This window comes from Rhinolophus sinicus, linkage group LG04, assembly GCF_036562045.2.
Source record: "Rhinolophus sinicus isolate RSC01 linkage group LG04, ASM3656204v1, whole genome shotgun sequence".
In the NCBI taxonomy this organism is placed as follows: Eukaryota; Metazoa; Chordata; class Mammalia; order Chiroptera; family Rhinolophidae; genus Rhinolophus; species Rhinolophus sinicus.
In genome coordinates, this window is record NC_133754.1 from 29,655,194 (window position 1) to 29,673,373 (window position 18,180).

The 18,180-nt window shown below is 32.7% G+C and overlaps 1 protein-coding gene across 1 annotated transcript in view; it reads left to right on the forward strand.

Annotated features, from left to right (window-relative positions):
- The window catches only part of NDFIP2 (Nedd4 family interacting protein 2), a 55,085-nt gene extending 37,576 nt beyond the window's left edge, over positions 1–17,509 (forward strand). The window contains exons 5-8 of the mRNA XM_019742579.2: positions 5,858–5,982; positions 10,683–10,749; positions 13,423–13,528; positions 14,278–17,509. Of these exons, the coding sequence (XP_019598138.2) occupies positions 5,858–5,982; positions 10,683–10,749; positions 13,423–13,526 (296 nt within the window). The 3' untranslated portion in view covers positions 13,527–13,528; positions 14,278–17,509. The remainder of the gene's footprint in view (positions 1–5,857; positions 5,983–10,682; positions 10,750–13,422; positions 13,529–14,277) is intronic.
- The last annotated feature ends 671 nt before the right edge of the window (positions 17,510–18,180 follow it).

Below are 18,180 nucleotides of genomic sequence, written 5' to 3' on the forward strand. Positions count from 1 at the left end.
ACATACTATAAGTGAATCCAGAAAGGGAACATCTAAGAAATGTAATTATACCTTAAGAAACTCATATAATATTTGTGAAGTATTAAATTTTATTCAATTTGTTATATTTACAAGAAAAAGAATTTTTATATATTTTTTTATAATTTAGTGGAAATGTCTTAAAATTAGTAAATCGTTAGCATCGTGTCTTTCGTGATGGCTGATCGTTTAAACAAAGAGCCTAAGAATAAGAGAAATTTACCCCTATGTAGTTCAGAATTAAGTATAGTGAAATTCATTATTGTTTGAGAACTTGCTGTCTTGGAAACCTGGTACATTTATATGTAATGAGAATTTTTCTGTGATCAAAAAATTAATAAGTTCTCAATGTTTGTATTATGTGTATATTCATCTGATTTTCATTTATTTTCAAAGCAAGTAGCTATAGTTTTTTAAAACTTAAAACTTATTTTGAAATACTTTTAAAACTTAGGAAAAAGTTATAAAAATAGTATAGTTCCAATATAACTTTCATACAACTTTTCCAAGTGTTAGCATTTTATATAACTTCAGTCCAATATTCAACATTAAGAAATTAATATTAATAAAATGCTACTAACTAGTTTGCAGATCTTATTCAGATTTTGCCAGCTGTCCCACGAATACCTTTTTTTTTGGTTCAGAATCAAATCCAGGATTACAGATTGTTTTTAGTTGCCATGTTTCTTGAGTCTGCTTTAATCTGGAACAGTTTCTTAATTGTTCTTTGTTTCTTATGGCTTTGATTCTTTTTGAAGAGTACTGGTTAGTTTTCCTTCATAATTAGATTCAGGTAATGCATTTCTTCTCTTTCCGCCCGCCCCCCAGTCCCCCCGCCTCTGCAAAAATACCACAGAAATTATATGGCCTTCTCAGTGCCTCGTGTCAGGGGAATGATCTACATGTGTACATGTAATGTTAACTCTCATCACATCAGGTTAAGGTGATGTCTGCCAGCTCCTTTCACTATAAAGTTACTGTTTTCCTCTTTTTCATTAATAAGTATCTTGTGGCTATTGCAAATTTAAAAATATAGCCTTATACCATTTAATGGATAAACTATAGTGTATAATAACCTTTTTTGGTTATCCTGCTAACCTCTGGTTAGGTAGGAGGCATAGATGGTAAAAAGCTAACTGGATATAGCGGGTAAGAGACTTGGATGCTCCAATCCTAGCTGTACCACTTACTTGCCTTATGACTTGATGTGGAGCTTAACTGTTCTAAGTCTCGATTTGTCCTTCCGTGAAATGGAATTAATTTTTACCTTGCTCTTCTTAAAAAGCTAATGTGAGGATCAAATGAGTGAATGTATATGAATGTCATAAATTACAGAATTCTATTAAGTGAAGGTGATGGTAATGTTCTCCTTCCCCATCCTTAACTGGGAATTTACCTTTTAGTTATAATAAGTAATACCGTGTTTCCCCGAAAATAAGACCTAGCCGGACAATCAGCTCTAATGTGTCTTTTGGAGCAAAAATTAATATAAGTCCCTCTATTATATTATATCATATCATATCTCATCTCATCTCATATCATAAGACCTGGACTTATAGTAAAATAAGACTGGTCTTATTAATTTTTGCTCCGAAAGACGCATTAGAGCTGATTGTCCAGCTAGGTCTTATTTTCGGGGAAATGGTATGATTTAAAGTGATTGGCAACCTTCTTTCAAATGTCATTAACCCATGTGAAGCTTCCTGATTTGGTTTTCTCCAAAGAAGGGCACTCTGTCGGTGAGTGTGGAGAGGTGTGATCACAGCAACACCAAGCATTCTTTACCAACTTTTGTGAGTTTATTGCCTTGCTTCCCTGTTGCTTGCTCCCCCAAGTGTTACTTTTCCTAAGGAATATAGGCTACATAAGTTTGTCGCTTTTTTGGGTTCCATCTTGATCCTTGCTATGTGGGAAATAGGTGCCCTATAGCTTTTAAGCTTCCTTATTTTACCCTAGATTTGCAGGGGGAACATAGTGTAAATGGAGTACAGCTGAAAGAAAAGTGTTCTTCTTTCCTAGGCATGCATAATATGTTCTCCTGCCTCTACTACACTTTTTAAAAATAGATTTTACACGCTTATGGTTTAGTGTACATTTATTAAATTCTTTTTTCCTTCCCCCAATTCTGACATGTCATAGAGGACCCAGAATTGAATGATTCTACCCTTTCTGTACTTTAAAGATCTATATTCGGCTTTACTTTCTATGTTATAGGTCAGGGGCATAAAAAGCGAATCTATTTATGCTCAAGTAGTCACCAACTTCACTGTTTTCCTAGCGCTTAAACCGATTAAAGATGGTTGAATTATGTATTTGTCTGTTCGGTCTGTCCTAACAAAATACCACAGACTGGGTGGCTTACAAAGAGAAATTTATTTTCTGGAGGCTAGAAGTTCAAGATCAGGGTGCCAGAAAATTTGGTTTCTGGCGCTGATTCTTTTCCTGTCTTGCAGAAGGCCGTCTTCTTGCCACATGACCTGTGCTCTACATGTGTGTGGAGATGGAGCTTTTTAATGTTTTTTCTTCCTGTCTGTACACCAATCCTGTCAGATTAGGGCTCTACCTCATTTAACCTTCCTCACCACCTCCCTAAAGGCCGTGTCTCTAAATACAACCATGCTCGGGGTAGGGCTTCCATCTGTGATTTGAAGGGACCTGGTTCAGTCCATACCAAGTTCTATCACGTGAGCACACCTAGGAATCTATACCATTGGCAGGAAACAAAAAGAAAACATAATGGCTCAGTGAGTACTTTTTTTGTTCCTTTGTGTCTTATTCCTGGTGTGGCTGCAATGATATGAATAATAGATATTGCTAAGTCTGTTTTGAAGAAATTAGTTGGATAGTATTTGAATTATTTTTTCCCAAAGCTAAATGTATACATACTCAAAGGTAAAAATACACTTTTGGAATATCTTGCTGTTTTGTATCTTCTCCATCAGAGCTTCCTATGTTTTAACAACCTGGCATGCTACGAAAGAATAGAATGTTTACAGCACACTGGGGAAAGGAAGAAGATGCTCAGGACTGTTGGCAGTCGGTCCTCTGCTGCAGACCTCACCTGCCTGCCCTGAGAGCTGAGGAGAGAAACACCTCAGCCTGCCACTGACACATATGTCTGTGGCGCAGCAGTGGGGAATCGCTACTGCTGTTTGTTGATGTAAATTCTTTATAAATATAAAATTATTTTTTGATTAGCTAAGTGTTTTTCCCCACAACTAACACAAATATTAGCCAGTTAGATATAGAGCAGCTATTTCTAATAGAATATTCTATGATGATGGAAATATTCAATGTCCCTGCCGTCCTATAATATGGTAGCTACAAGCCACATGTGACTGTTAATCACTTCAAATGTGGCTTGTGTGACAGAGACACTAATTTTTAATTTATTTAGTTTTAATTAAGTTTAAATAACCTTGTAGAGGAGCATGAGTTCCTGGGACACAAGGAAAAAGAAGCAGTGTGGCTAATGGCATTTGATAGCACAGCTATAGATAGCAAAATACTGATTGATATCTATGTTTAAAGAAAAACCGGAAAGTTAAACAAGCTTTATTTCCAATAGTGTCTCCTGAATTTTTTTTTCCTTTTCAACAGAAAAGATAGGACCTACTCTGTAAGGTGAAGAGATCATTTTGTGTGGCTAGTAATGATAGCTGACACTTCTTCAGCAATCACTATGTCCCTGGTTCTGCACTGTGCTAAGCTCTTTACATTCATTATCTCACTTAATCCTCTTATCAACCTTGTGAAGTAGGTACTTACAGATCAGAGAACTGTGGCTCACAGCAGTGAGTCCAGGGTCACATATCTAGTGAGTGAGTACGCTGTGACTCAAACACAGGTAGTTTATTTCTTCTGACTATTGCAACATATAATACGGCTTCCCAAAATGATCAAGAAAGCTGAGACTAGCAAGCATTAAGAAGAAGAAATGACTAGAATAGGGAAATTGCTTCAAAGCAATAGCTATTTCATTTAAACTTATCCTCATATGCTTCTTCGTCTTCAGTATTCTGAAAAAAAACCCACAATTTCTCTAGGCCATTTACTTTGTTCTCTTTGAGGTTTAGTTGGAGATACATAGGGCAAGAAGATGGACACTGAACAGGACCAAACCTAGGCTCAAATTGATCTTTAGAAGTTTTATTAATAGTACCGTTATTATTTTGATAATATTGACAACTTGGACAGAAAAAGGGCACCCTGATTACATCTCAAGGACCTATGTCAGAATGGTTTCAGCTACAAGTAATAGAAAACCCTTACTCAACTGTTTTAAATAGTTAGGAGATTATCTCACAAGACAAGCAGTACACAGGCACAACAAGTATCAGTGTTGTGGCTCTGCTTTTCTTTGCGTTTCTTCATTCTCCACCACTTGGAGTGATGGTTTAATCCTCAGGCTGATAGCAAGATCCCTGCAGCATTTCCAGGTATTATTAGGTATGTCCAAAGATCCAGTGAAAGAGGAGATGCCATTTCTTCTTACATAAGAGTAGGCAATAGTGTCATAAATCTTCATGTATCCATCACCAAGCTTCAACAATGATCAATTTAGAGCCACTGTTTTTTAACCTATATTCCATCCTCCTTCCCCTTGCTGTGTTTTTAAGAACCAAGGAATGTTTTTCAGAAGTCCTATTTAAAAAAAATCATTGGCAGGGAGTTTCAGTCTCGTGATTTTTCTCACTACTTGGGACCCACCTTTTGGGGCTAAGCGGGGTCCAGCCTTCCCTGAAGTGTCTGTAGAGGTGGGTGGGTTCCTGGGGAGGGGTAAAACAAGGTTTTGTTAGAGAGGAGGAAGAGGCAATGAATGATACCTGCTCTAGGAACCTTATTGTATAATATATTCGCCTCATTTTTAATATTGGCCGGTTGCTTAGGCTGAGCTTTTTGTGGGATCGCATGGGAGCTGCACTGTGACCTGGTGTTTTATCTTGTTTAAAAATGTTTCATCCAGGACCTAAAGAACATTATGTTAAGTGAAATAAGTCAGACAGAGAAAGACAAATACCATATGATCTCACTTATATGCGGAATCTAAAGAAAAGAATAAGTGAATGAACTAATCAGAAACAGTTTTGGAGACATAGAGGAAAAACTGAGGGTTGCTAGATGGGCGGGGGGCGGGGATAAGGGGGAAGGTGAGGGGTTTAGAAAATAGTTGGTAACCACAAGGTGGCCACGGGGTTTTGAAAATTAATTTGGGGAATGTAATCAATAATGTAAAGATTTTGTAGGGTATCCGATGGACATGTGTCCCATTTGGGAGACCACCTCAGGGATGATGTAGATGCCTGAGCTCTGCACTGTACACCTCAAGCTGAACAACAATGAATGCCAACTATAATTTTATATAAATATATATACGTATGTATGTATATGTATGTATTTGTATGTATATTGTTACAGGAAGCGGAGTACAGCACTAGGAATAGAGACAGTGGAAATGTAATGGCTCTGTGCGATGCCAGAGGGATAGTGGATGGGGGAGGGAGGTTCACACAGTGTGAGGGACATAAATGATAAACGTCTAAGTATTGCTTTGTCTTGTGCACCTGAAACTAATAAAATTTAAAAAAAAAGTTTCATCCATTGGTGATAAGCTTTAAGGAATTGATTCCTGTTGACCAAACTGACAACAAACCAAGCTTACCATTTGTTAATGTGTAGTAAATAACATACATTTGCAGAAGGTAAACTGTAGTCTATGAAGAAAGCTTTATAGTGGAACTGCTGTTTGTGCTGAGCCGTGAAGTATTGTTAATATCAAGTTTCTGTTAATTTGCTTCCAAAGTATGGTTTTTAAAAGAACTATTTCTCTTGCTTTTAGTGGCATTTATTTTCAACTGGCTTGGATTTTGCTTATCCTTCTGTATCACCAATACCATAGCTGGGAGGTATGGAGCCATCTGTGGCTTTGGCCTGTCATTGATCAAGTGGATCCTTATTGTCAGGGTGAGTGTCTTGATAATGAAAACCTGTCACTTTTATTTCTAAAACTAAAATGTATGAAATTTCCTGTGTGGTTCGTAAATGTTCCTTTTTATGCATGTGAATTCAATTATTTTGATTTATATCTTAACTTCTGGGCTTAATTATTATAGTGATCTCTGTGGTGTGAACATTTATAACTGTATTTATATGAGAGCTTGTTAGTACAATAGTGCCCCCCTTATCTGCGTTTTTTCTTTCTGCTGTCTCAGTTACCTGCCGTCAGCTGTGGTCCAGAAATATTAAACGGGAAATTCCAGACATTTTGAGAGAGAGAGAAAGACCACATTCACATAATTTGTATTACAGTATATTGTTGTAATTGTTCTATTTTATTATTGTTGTTAATTTCTTACTGTGCCTAATGTATAAATTAAACTTTATCATAGGTATGTGTAGGAAAAACATAGTATATATAGAGTTCAGTACTATCTGCGGTTTCAGGCATCCACTGGGGGGTCTTGGAGCACACCCCGCACAGATAAGCGAGGACTATAGTATATGGAAAGAGCTTTGAAAGCAGAAAAACTTGAGTTTGAATCTCCTCTTTTTTATATCACTGTTTTAACTTTAAGTTTTTTAATTGTTCTGAGCAATAGTTTCTTCATAATAGGCTGATAATAGTTGCCTTTCAGGATTTGTGTGAAGTATGGAAATAATATTCAAGTACCTGGCCTACCTGTCGTACAGATATGTGCTCAGTAACATGGCTACCTTTATTGTGATATAGTGCAATCATACTAAAATCAGTTAAAACATAAAAATTTCCATTGGTTAGTAAAATTATCATGAACTTAAATATCTTCTCGTTTTATTTTTGTAACATTAATAGCTCAGAAGTAAAGTACAGGCCTTTGAAGCGGCTATCAGAACTCGTCTTTTCCCCCTTGTGTTCCAGCTAAGCCGTTCTTATTTTCCTGCTGTATCTGGAAATCACCCCGTGTCTACCTCTTACGTACAGGACAGTGTATAGGGAGACAACAAGGATCAGTCCTTTTCTTTCTCCTGTCTCAACAGCCTTTCCAGTCCCAGCAGAGTTCTCTTTAACAGTTGCACAGGCAGCACTATTCTTAGCATAACCTTCCCCCAGCTCTGTCTTTGCCTGTTGAAGGCGGCTTTGGGCTCCTTTTTACAAAGCTGTTTTCCTAGTTTCTTTAGGATAAGACCTAGGAGAATGTTCAAAAATGGCTTTATTTATTGTTTTAATAAGTCTTAAAAGTTACCTTCTTATTTAAGTGCTGTTACAGTATAGATCATATTTATTTAAACATTGATTTCTAATTGAATGAGTCACATCCTCCTCAAATTTTCAGTAGAATCAAATACCTAACATGTCAGCTGCTCTTAAGTGCTTCAGCCACTTCAGTTATGTACCTACATTATCAAATTGATTAAAACATTACCCATTACAAAAATATTTTAAACTATGGATTTAATGTGTTTCTTCATTATTTTTAAAGTTATTTTATCACTCCCCGGGTTTCAGTAACCTTATCAGACCCCTCTCTGTTAAGACTAGATTATAGGTTTTTTTGGTTATTAGTTGATTCTTGGTTGGGACCTGTGGATATTAGCTCCTTCTAAAATGATTACACTTGAGTCATTATAAGAATTGCCCCCTGGCAGATTTATGTTCTAATTTTATTTTTAAAAATGTAAAGTGGGTTCCCACCATGAGCCTAAAACTGTTAGGTGTTAACGGAACATACAAAGATAAAGAGACAATCCTCCTCTTGCAGGAGTTATTACTACAAAAACCCTCAAAAAAGTTGGAGCTAGATTAGTCTGCCTTGGTTATATTATTGATAGAATTAATTACTATTATTAAAATGGTATTTCTCATCCAAGTCACAGAATTTAGAAAATGATTTGAGGACTATTTTCTTAATTCTTCAGAAGTTGGTAAATTGCTAATATTATTCTAGATTCATAAATTAGTCCATTGCTTTTAGGGCCTGATTCGCTCATAGAACCCTAGGTTAGATTATCTAGCAATCAACTACAATTAGTGTGATAAGATGGGGAGCTTAAATTCAAAGACTGGAGTTTCTCAAAGTTTTGTAAGGTATGTACACGCATCAGGTTTGATCACAAGGATTATTTAGTTTCCCTTTAAAATATCTTTACTGAGTTATGGTTAATATTGTACCTTTCGTGTATATGGAGAATTGATAATAAGAAATGATTTTAAAAATCTTTTGTATAAAATAATAATAGATTCCATACATTATTATGTTCCAGGCATAATTTGTGACAAACGCTGAATTCTTTAACCCTATCTGTATCAGTGATTCTGGTGACAGTCCAACCATTTTATTGATGATGAAACGAAGAATAAAAAGAATCTAATACCTTGCTTAATGTCCCACAGTTTGTATCTGGGTTAGGATCTAGCTTGGTCTCAATTCAGTGCCTATTCTCCTAATTTTGTGCTGCCTCTGTACTTTTACTGTTATTATAATGCTCCAAATAGTAAATTCCCCTTGGAGGTCCATACTGAAAAGGTTTTCTCCTAAAAGCCTGGTATTTCCTTTTACTAGACAATAAGTAATTTATAAATCATACTGCTGCTTTCCTTTTTGTTTCTGAGTTGCTGTGAACCTCAGATTTAGTGTAAATATCTTTAGCCCAAGATTCTGATACTATTTCTGCCTAAGGCTTTTGACATTTTTATTGTTTATTCATATGTGTTTTATTAAAAAAACAATTTTTGATGAAAGTAGACAAGGTATAAACAATAAAAAACTGGTGTTTTTTATTAATGGTGTTACATTAGCAGTTTTTTGTTTGTTTTTTGGAAAGTGGATAATATGTAAACAATAAAATACTGGTGCTAATAAAGTCAGAAAAATTCTTGTTGGTTCATTTGTTTTCCAAAATTTGATTTCCACTGCTTGTGATTAGCCAATTTTGTTTGTTTGTTTATTTACAAAATAACAACTTGGCTCAGCCCTATGAATTTTAGAATTTTAAAACATTTTTGATAACTCAATAATTAGCCCAAAAGCTTATTAGTTTATTCTTTTTACATAGTAAATCTTTCTCTTTGACTTCTAGGTGAAGGTAATTACATTCTTCACTTGGTAGTAAATAAAGAATGGCTTTAGGTGAAGAATGACGTAGTTCTAATTTTCTGATTGCCGCTTGCCTCTTAACATTATATATTAAATATGTTTTAAAATTGGAAAGTTAAAAATGTATTGCTTTCATTCTCCATTTCTTTTTGTTCTATGTAATAGCCTCTAAACCCTATATGAAAACTTTTTATTTCTAATTATTAACCACTTAATTAAAAGTGGTGTAGTATAGTCCTACTTTACAAGCTATATTTTCCCAATTTTCTAGCTCTCCCTTCTTTGTACATATTTTAAAGGTGTAAGAATATGTAAGATTTACATCTTTAATGGTACTAGGAATTTTTTAATCTTTGAAATTTCCAAAAGTCAAAGCTGAGAATATCGATCATGGTTCATTTATAAATTATAAATACTTCCTGTGGAAATACTTAAAACGCTTTAAAAAACAGATTTAGATAATCTTTAGTAGATATCCTTCCTCAATAGTGACATTATTTACAATTTGTAAGCATTTTTGTTACTACCAAAGCTATAAGATTTTTAAGTTTTTATGGAAATTACCAATGAATAGTTGGAAATAATTGCCTATAAAGTTGGAAATAGATACTTTTAACTAATTTCAGATTTGAAGACAAATCTGCATTGAGCAAAATCATTTTTAGTTAAATCAGATTCATTTTGGAGACCAATAGAAACAGTAGATAAAATAAGCTAGTTTTCAGTTTTAGAGTATGTTATATTAAACACTTAAAAAAAACACAATTACTTGAAGCGTTGTTAGATACTAAAGAGTACTAAGGAAGAATTATCTGAAGTAACTCTGAAGAAAATTAGGTTGACTTAAAAAAAAAAAAAAAAGATAACTAGAACCTACTCAAGGAAAACTACCTGTGTCCAATACCATCAAACCCGGTCTTCCATCTGCCTATTCATATTCTTTTTTCACAGAGAATATAAAACTGCCTGCCATGGCCACTGTTCACAACTGTTGAAATGCCACTTCAAGGTTCATTTAGCTGTTCTCAGCTCACTGTTGGGAACTGAATACTAGAGCATCTAGTTTGAAAATAAAAAGACTCTAATGAGTTGGGGGTCTTTATGTGGCTAGTATTCTTGGCAGTGATTAACAGTAGGGGGTGTACAGAAGGTCAAAAGCTCTTCTTTTTAGAGGTCAGCAGAACATCCCCATCTGATAAGATTAAACTAATGTGGCTTTTGGTGTTAATATCTAAAGCAGCAGGTTGCTGTAGTGTATTTGGGACGGTAGCCGTGGCTTTGAGAGATTATGAAAAAATTGACATTGTGAACTCCTTAATGAGAAAATGTTGGATTTTCTTACAAGCAGTTTGAAACTGATTTTTGTTTCTAAAATATTTTGTGTATGTTTTTGCTCTGTTTTTTCTTCAGAAAAAACAGAGCATGTAATTATATACGTATGTCATTAAATATTTTTTTTCCTCTTTATTTTTGTGCTATTTTTAAGTGCTAAAGATTATTTGTGGTAAATCATTCTGAAACTGAGGCTAATCTATGCTTTTCAAATTTAAGTACACAAATATGATTAATACATTTATGTTCACTCCATAGTTTTCTGATTACTTTACTGGATATTTCAATGGACAGTATTGGCTTTGGTGGATATTTCTTGTACTTGGTAAGTTTATTCTCAATGCATTTCACTTCGATTAATTTGCATTTAGTTTTACTTGGATATTTCCTAAAACTGTAAGGTATAAATACAACTTATGTGGAAATAGTAATTGTCATATCTAAACACTTATATCATCTCAGCTATTCAAATAATTCTACATAGTACTCCAGATTTCTTAGATTTAAAATCCAGAGCTATTCAATTTAAAGAATCACTGGTTGAATGACAATCAAATGCTACAAAACTTGAAAATTCTAGCATGATTAAAAAATAATAGTCTTCAATATCTATCTTAGAAAATACATATACATAATTTCTTAAATGATCTTAGAAAATGTTGAGAGCAGGATACTTGGAAATTCTATTCATTCTCTTATTTTGGGATCACTAAAACATTCTTTATACTTCTGAAATATACCCTGTGTTAATCATTAATCAGACAGACATAGGAAAGGCTTCATGCCTAATAATCACTGTACATCTCTTTGGCATGTCTTCTTATAAGGCATGTCTTTTTATTAACATTGATGAATTTTATGGATTCCCATATTTTGTTCTTTTGCGTTTTCACTTTAGATGTATGATAATTAAGTTAATCGTAAAATCATGTTATACCTTTAACCTACATTTCAAATTTATTTACTGACACAAAGAATACATTTTGTTTCTGCGTAGGTTTAAAAGCCCACAATTTCTTTAATAAAATAACTACCAGAAAATAATAGCATTTCAGTAGGTGGCAGTCTTCTCCTTGAGTTTTTATTTAGTCCTACTATTGGATGTGTAGAATCTTTTGGGATTCACATTCTTAGTATGGTCAGTTAAGGTCACTAAAGATTCTTTCTTTAATAATTATAGTGAAAATATTCTAGTGTTGTGATTTTATTGGGGAGTAAGACTCATACAGAGTTGAGCCAGTTTTTTATATTAAGTGTATTCTGACTGCCTGAATTCTGTGCTTTTTGAGGTTCTTAAAAGTGAAGAAATATATAAAGTCTATAGGTAGTTAAGTATATTAAATGAGTATATTTGCTTATATAGTATTAAGGGATTGAGGATCTTAGGAAGACAACTGTGGACAGCGTGGAATGCAGAGGACAAGGCCTGTTCCACATCAGAGCCATAATCAAGCAGTTAGGAGAATGGGAAAGTTTAATCCATGATCAAAATGTTGGTCTCACATGTACTCAAGAATGTTGAGCACATTGTAGAACTCAGAAACTATAGCTACTGAGTGATTGGTTTCTAGATATGAATGGGTTTATCGTAGAAAATGTCTGGGCAAGACAAAATATGTCTTAGAAACAGCAGCTTCATAGACAAAAGAAGGGATTTCACAAATAATTTTAGTTTACATTTTTCAATAATACTTTTACATTTGGATCACAATACCATGATCTTTGAACAGCATCTGGAAGGACATGGTGATGGAATTCAGAGTGGGGGTCACGAATGGAAGGAGTTAGGATATGGGAAGCAGATGGGATCAGATTTAGCTGAAATTTGTACCACTTGTTTAAGTCATTGTTTGTATATCTCTCTGTCTTTGCTCTAATTTATTATAATCATACTTTTTTTATTTTTTTTTTTTTATTTATTTTTTTTTTTTTTTTACTGCTTCGATTACTTAGATTAGGGTACAAATTTAGTTTGGGATTTGCACTTTAAATTGACAGACTTTCCTCTTTGGGAGAAAAGTTACGTGCGTACATATATTCCGTTTTTGTTTTTGCCCCCTACCATTACCTGGTTAAAAATTTGCTGGAATTAATAAATGTCTCCCTTAGAATCGTATGCTTGAGTATATCAAAGACTTAATTCTAATAATGGTACTAATTTTTATACTTAGCTAACATTTTTCCTCCAAGGTTTGAAGCATTTCACAGGCATTGTTTTGTTAATTATTAAAGATACTGTTGCTGTAAATGGTTTTTATTTAAAAATACTATTTGACAGAGGAGAACACTAAGCTAGATATAGCATATATCCTAAATCATTTAAGAAATTACCAGAATGGCTGCTTCCCAAGTCGTCTTTCCCGATTCTTTTAATCTCATTTTTTAGTATAAATCAGTCTTTTATTAATTGAAAATGAGAACTAATAATTAAAATTCTTTATATAATGTACATATCTTCAAATACAGGTTTCACTGATGACAGGCACTTGATATTGCTAGACAGGCTTATTGATTTTATGCCACAATTGGTAGTGTTAACTTGCATATACATATATTCTCTTGAATACTTTATATCAGTAAATATGTCTTAGTTTGCTTGGTAGCTATATTAATTAAAAATTTTGGTAAAATGACATTTCTGTGAATTGAATCAGTTTAAGTTCATTAGGTAACTTTGCTATTTAAAGAAATTTAATAAATGTATATTTTTGTATAATTCTGAATTTTCATGGCTGGATTTGCTTAAATTTTTACTTTAGGCACATCTAGGCTTAATAAATCGAAACCATTTTTAGGTGGCAGTAAAATTTTAGTATATTTCCTCATGATGGAGTTTTCATTATAGTGTAAAATATACTATGGAATGAATGGAATTCTATAGATTAAATTTCTTAAGCCAAGAGGATCTTGTTTATAATTGTCTATTTTAAATATACATGTATCATGCTCCCTTTCTGTATAAGATCATAGTACATCTTTATTATTTCAACCTTCTCAGGCCTGCTCCTTTTCTTCAGAGGATTTGTTAATTATCTAAAAGTCAGAAACATGTCTGAAAGTATGGCAGCTGCTCATAGAACAAGATATTTCTTCTTATTATAGAGGTAAGAAATATTAATGCATTAACTCTGTTCATTACCCTTATGTATTTAAATTCAGCAGGTGCTTATTAAATGTTTCGTGTATTCATGTTATTTGCTCAAATTTAGCATATTCAACATATTTGATACTGTCAGCTTATTGAAAGTTAATAAATTGTGAACTTTTAAAGACAGATTTTTTAAATTGAATTTCATAAATTTTAATTTTTTAAATATATAATGAGTAAACTGAAACTTTGACAACAGGATATATACGAAGTAACCACCAGCACAAAAATCTGAAGGCTCGAAAAACAAAATATGATAAAACATTTACACAGAAGGGACAAATATTTTGCATGAAATGATGTAAAGTCCACAGATGTTCCATTTAGGTCACCCCCCCCCCCAATGATGTCACATTTTCTCTTAAATCAGTGAAATGTCTTCACATGCAGTGACATTAATAGTTTTCCAATTTTAACATAAGATAAAAGGCAAAGTAATTACACTAATTTAAATGATTTTTGGTGGGTATTCAGCATGATTATCATGTTTGCATTTCAAGAGTCTAAAATATAATGTAAATGTTTTCTAGATGTCCTATAGAAACTTTAAACTTTAAAAGATATTCCGATACATGCTACTCTGTTACCTTAAAAAAATATATATATATAGTTGATATAATACTGCTGTAAATGGGGTTATATTATATTGTCATTACATACATGTAACTTAATACATTTTAAGACTAATTCTTTCTTTGTCTCTAGACTGCATCAACCAGACATTCCTTTGTTATATCAATGTGAAATTTCCAGATCATCTGTAAATCCACAACTTTAATAGGATAGAAGACTACTAATAACAGAAGACAAATTAGTCAAGAAAAGATAGAGCTTCAAAATTGAATGGCAGGGTGGTTTATGCCTAAAAGCCATTTCTGTTCATTCTCTTAAGTATTTATATTTCATTTGTTTTGCACATTTGCCTATGTGCCCATTTAAAAGATTAGCATATACTTGAAAGAAACCATGAAGTTGTATCAGTGAAGTCCAGTCACATTTGGTTAATCAGTGATACAACTGAAAGAGTTGAGTGGTAAATAGTCTTCCACTATGTAAATGCCATTGACTTCTGACCTGACGTTTAGTATAATAAAAATGAAATTATTAACCATGTCAAATGCTTTAGTTTCTGGCTCTTAGATTTATCTAGTAACTCTATACATGAAATAATCTTTGTTATATATAACATTTTTTGAAATTTGCAGTGCTGATTATTAGAAAGGCTTTGTCAGATTTTTGAACATGATTTCACATCATTATTTAGAGCAAAGCTCTTTCTGTAAATAACCATGCATAAATTACTTTCTGCATTGTTAGAAATTGTGTCTAGATAACTTTTCATTAGTTTTAAATTAAGTGAACTTAATATATACAGAAAAATTGGGTGTTAAAGGTAGAGTTTGTTTTAGGACAAATGTTAAGAAATATGGGTATTTTACATGGTCCTTTGTATGCATTTTTTTTTTTTTTTAAAGGGACATGACGGTTTTAGGGATTCTCAAGTGAGAAGCTTGGTTTTTATCATTGCCCTGTTAGAAATTCTTATAGGAAGAGATTGTATTAGGTATTGTATTTATTTTCATTTAAGACATCTTTGAAAATTAATTTTTTTGACTAAGATATTCTCATTTGCAGTTGTCTTTTTAAAAGCCAATAAAAGTATCTTTCAATATCATTGTTATAATTTTTAGATACTTAGTTTGTTAAATTTAGCAAATAAAAACTTGTGCTATTAATAGCTTCTTGCTTTATGATTATAGGATTAACTTGTAAAATCATATCCTGAATTCAGAAATCTGTGGAATATAGGGGTGTGGGTTGTGTATGTGTGGCGAGAGTGTGACCATGATTACAACTGGAATCTACTCTCTATTCATTTGGAGGGCTATTACATTTTGCAAATCATTTTATGTCTCATCTGTTTTTCTTTTCAATTACATCTTTGCTTTTGAATGTCAACAATAAAAGTGATGGAAACTATATCATCTTTTAAACTTCAAAGTCATTTAATACAGCTAAATAGAACATAAAATTGATTACTTAAGTTTATTATTAGACACTGACTACTATACTAAAAGATACATCTAAAACTATTCAGGGACATTTTTCCATTTCTGAAAAAATAAAATTTATTATTCTTTAAAACTTCTTTTGTATTTATCTGTATTTTCTGATTTATTTCATTGTCTTTGATGAATAAAACATGCAGTTTTGTTTTTGCTAATTGAGCCTCCTTTTTTTTGTTTTCCCTCATTCAGTCTCTTCTTCTGCATAGAATTTTTATTGTTAAGTACTTATGTTAAACCCCTTGAAGTAAAACAATAGCATGGGGTAAAGAAAACAATACTTAATTTAGTTGCCATATTTGGAAATTAATTAAAATTAGAATGTACTTATACAAAACATAAACTAATGCTAGATCTTTTCTTTATCTCATTAATTGTCCTATAGACCTATACTTTGTTCTTTTAATAATTTTTAAATGAAATTAAGCTATGATGCATGGTAATTTTAAATTAGTAGATCAGATATTAAATATTAGTTTACTAAAATTTTATTTTAGTTTTTATGGTATTTATACTTGGTTTCTGAATGTGGATGTGTCGCTTTTGATCCAACATCAAAACTTCACATTTTGTTTTTTGTTCCATAAATTCTGTAAGATTCAAGTGTGTATGTTATTCAATCCTCTATAATTGGTACAATTAAATGGTAGCCTTAAATCTCATCATACAAGCAGGGGAATTGGCATATTATTTAAAAAACTTATCCCCTTTCAGATTTCTCAAATCCTTCATATGTCCCTTCATTTCCTGTGCGCTTGGATAGAACAGCTGCTGGTGTGTTTTGGGGACCCTTAACTACTTGCACTTTGCCTTAAAGATTGAAAATCAAAACCCCTGTTGGGGTGTCTAAATTTTTGAATGAATGTGAACTTGGCTTGGAAGTTAATGCAAACATTTTTAAAATTATTTCTGTTATATTTGAAGAAGCTAATTATGACCAGGTTAATCCATTTTTATGTATTTATGAAATAAACTGATACTAAGATAAAAATATATTTTTCTGTGTTAAGAATAGATTTTAGAAATTTAAAAGAAATCCTATTACATTCGATAAAAATTAAAATCTCTGTTTAATAGAATACTAATCTCTTAGCCTTTGAGTCTATAAAACATAGCCCATGCCTCTGAGCTTGTTCATGAATTTTAACCTTTAAAACAATAATCACTAATATTTGCAGCAAAATCTCTCATAACAGGAAAAGAGTCCAAAAAGCCCAATTGGAGAAAAATTCAGGGTTCCTTAACTTAATACAACTTTTTTCAACTGGTCAGTACTGTCCCCAAAAGCACAAAAGTTACGATAGTACATCTGATACTGTATTTAACTAGAGTGACATATATCCCGAGCTTGCTCAGAACAGTCCTGGTTATTTCCATTTTTTCAGCTTAAATAGGGTTTCTCACTCTCAAAACACTTCTGACTTGGAGTACAAGTTATATGTATACTGGACTGAGAAGGGACTGCCTAAACCCTCTGCCCTTTGAAAGAAAGAATGAGTGTTATTAGGGCAGGAGCCAGTTTTTGTCACAGCCTTTCCTAGCCAAAACCATTTGTTTCATTTGTAGAACATGCATAGTATCTTTGAATAGAAATTATTGCATTTGAATAATTCCAGCTTATGGTAAACAGTAAACAATGAGCTTTATATTTTTAAACTGCTGTTAAATGTTATTTTAATTGTTTATTATTTAATTCTTGAAACAGTCATATGAAGTGTTAGTGTATTATTTTTAAAAACCTCATTCTTGATAAAGTTCAACTGTTAGATGATATTGTGCCATTTATCATTATAGGAATGTCCTTGCCCATATATAAAACATGCTGATGTGTTTTACTTGTTAATAAAGTTCTATAGATGTGGAAATGTGAACCTGTGATGCATCCTTTTGAAAATCAGTTTAAGATTCACAATGTATTATCACCACGTTGGCCACACTAAAATGTGTATATGGCAGACCTTTCAAGATTTGAGATGAAAACAACTGTCATAAAATGAGGTTGGAGTGTGCAACATTATTTTACTTGTCACCATAATTTGTATGTTAGGAGATAGATTGCAGATTAATTTTAACAAGAAAATCAGCTGTATGAAAATAACGTGTGTGCATTTCTGCTTTGCAAAGATCAATGGTTACCATAGGTCAGACTTGCATTCTTATTTGTGACGTGGGACCTAAAGTGCAAAAACTTTCCTCAAGTTACTAAAAAAAAAAGAAGAAATCAAAAAGCTCATTCTGTACTTTATAAAAAGTTAAAAAGGTAGTATTTATCTTGAACTCAACATGTTTGCTTGTTTTAACTTTTCTTTCTTGATGTTTTCTTGAAAGCTAAATGAAGCTTAGCTTTCATTTTTGTTTTTGTTTTGAGAAATTGAGCTTCTGAAAAACACACTTGGTGTTCATGAAAACCATAAAAAAATCCATTAGCTAAATAGAGAAGAAATAGAGTATTACCCTTTTAACAACTGCGGTTATAGCAAACTGAAATTTTACACTTCTGGTTCATAGAATCTTAGAGGCTATTTCCCTTTGTCTCACGCTT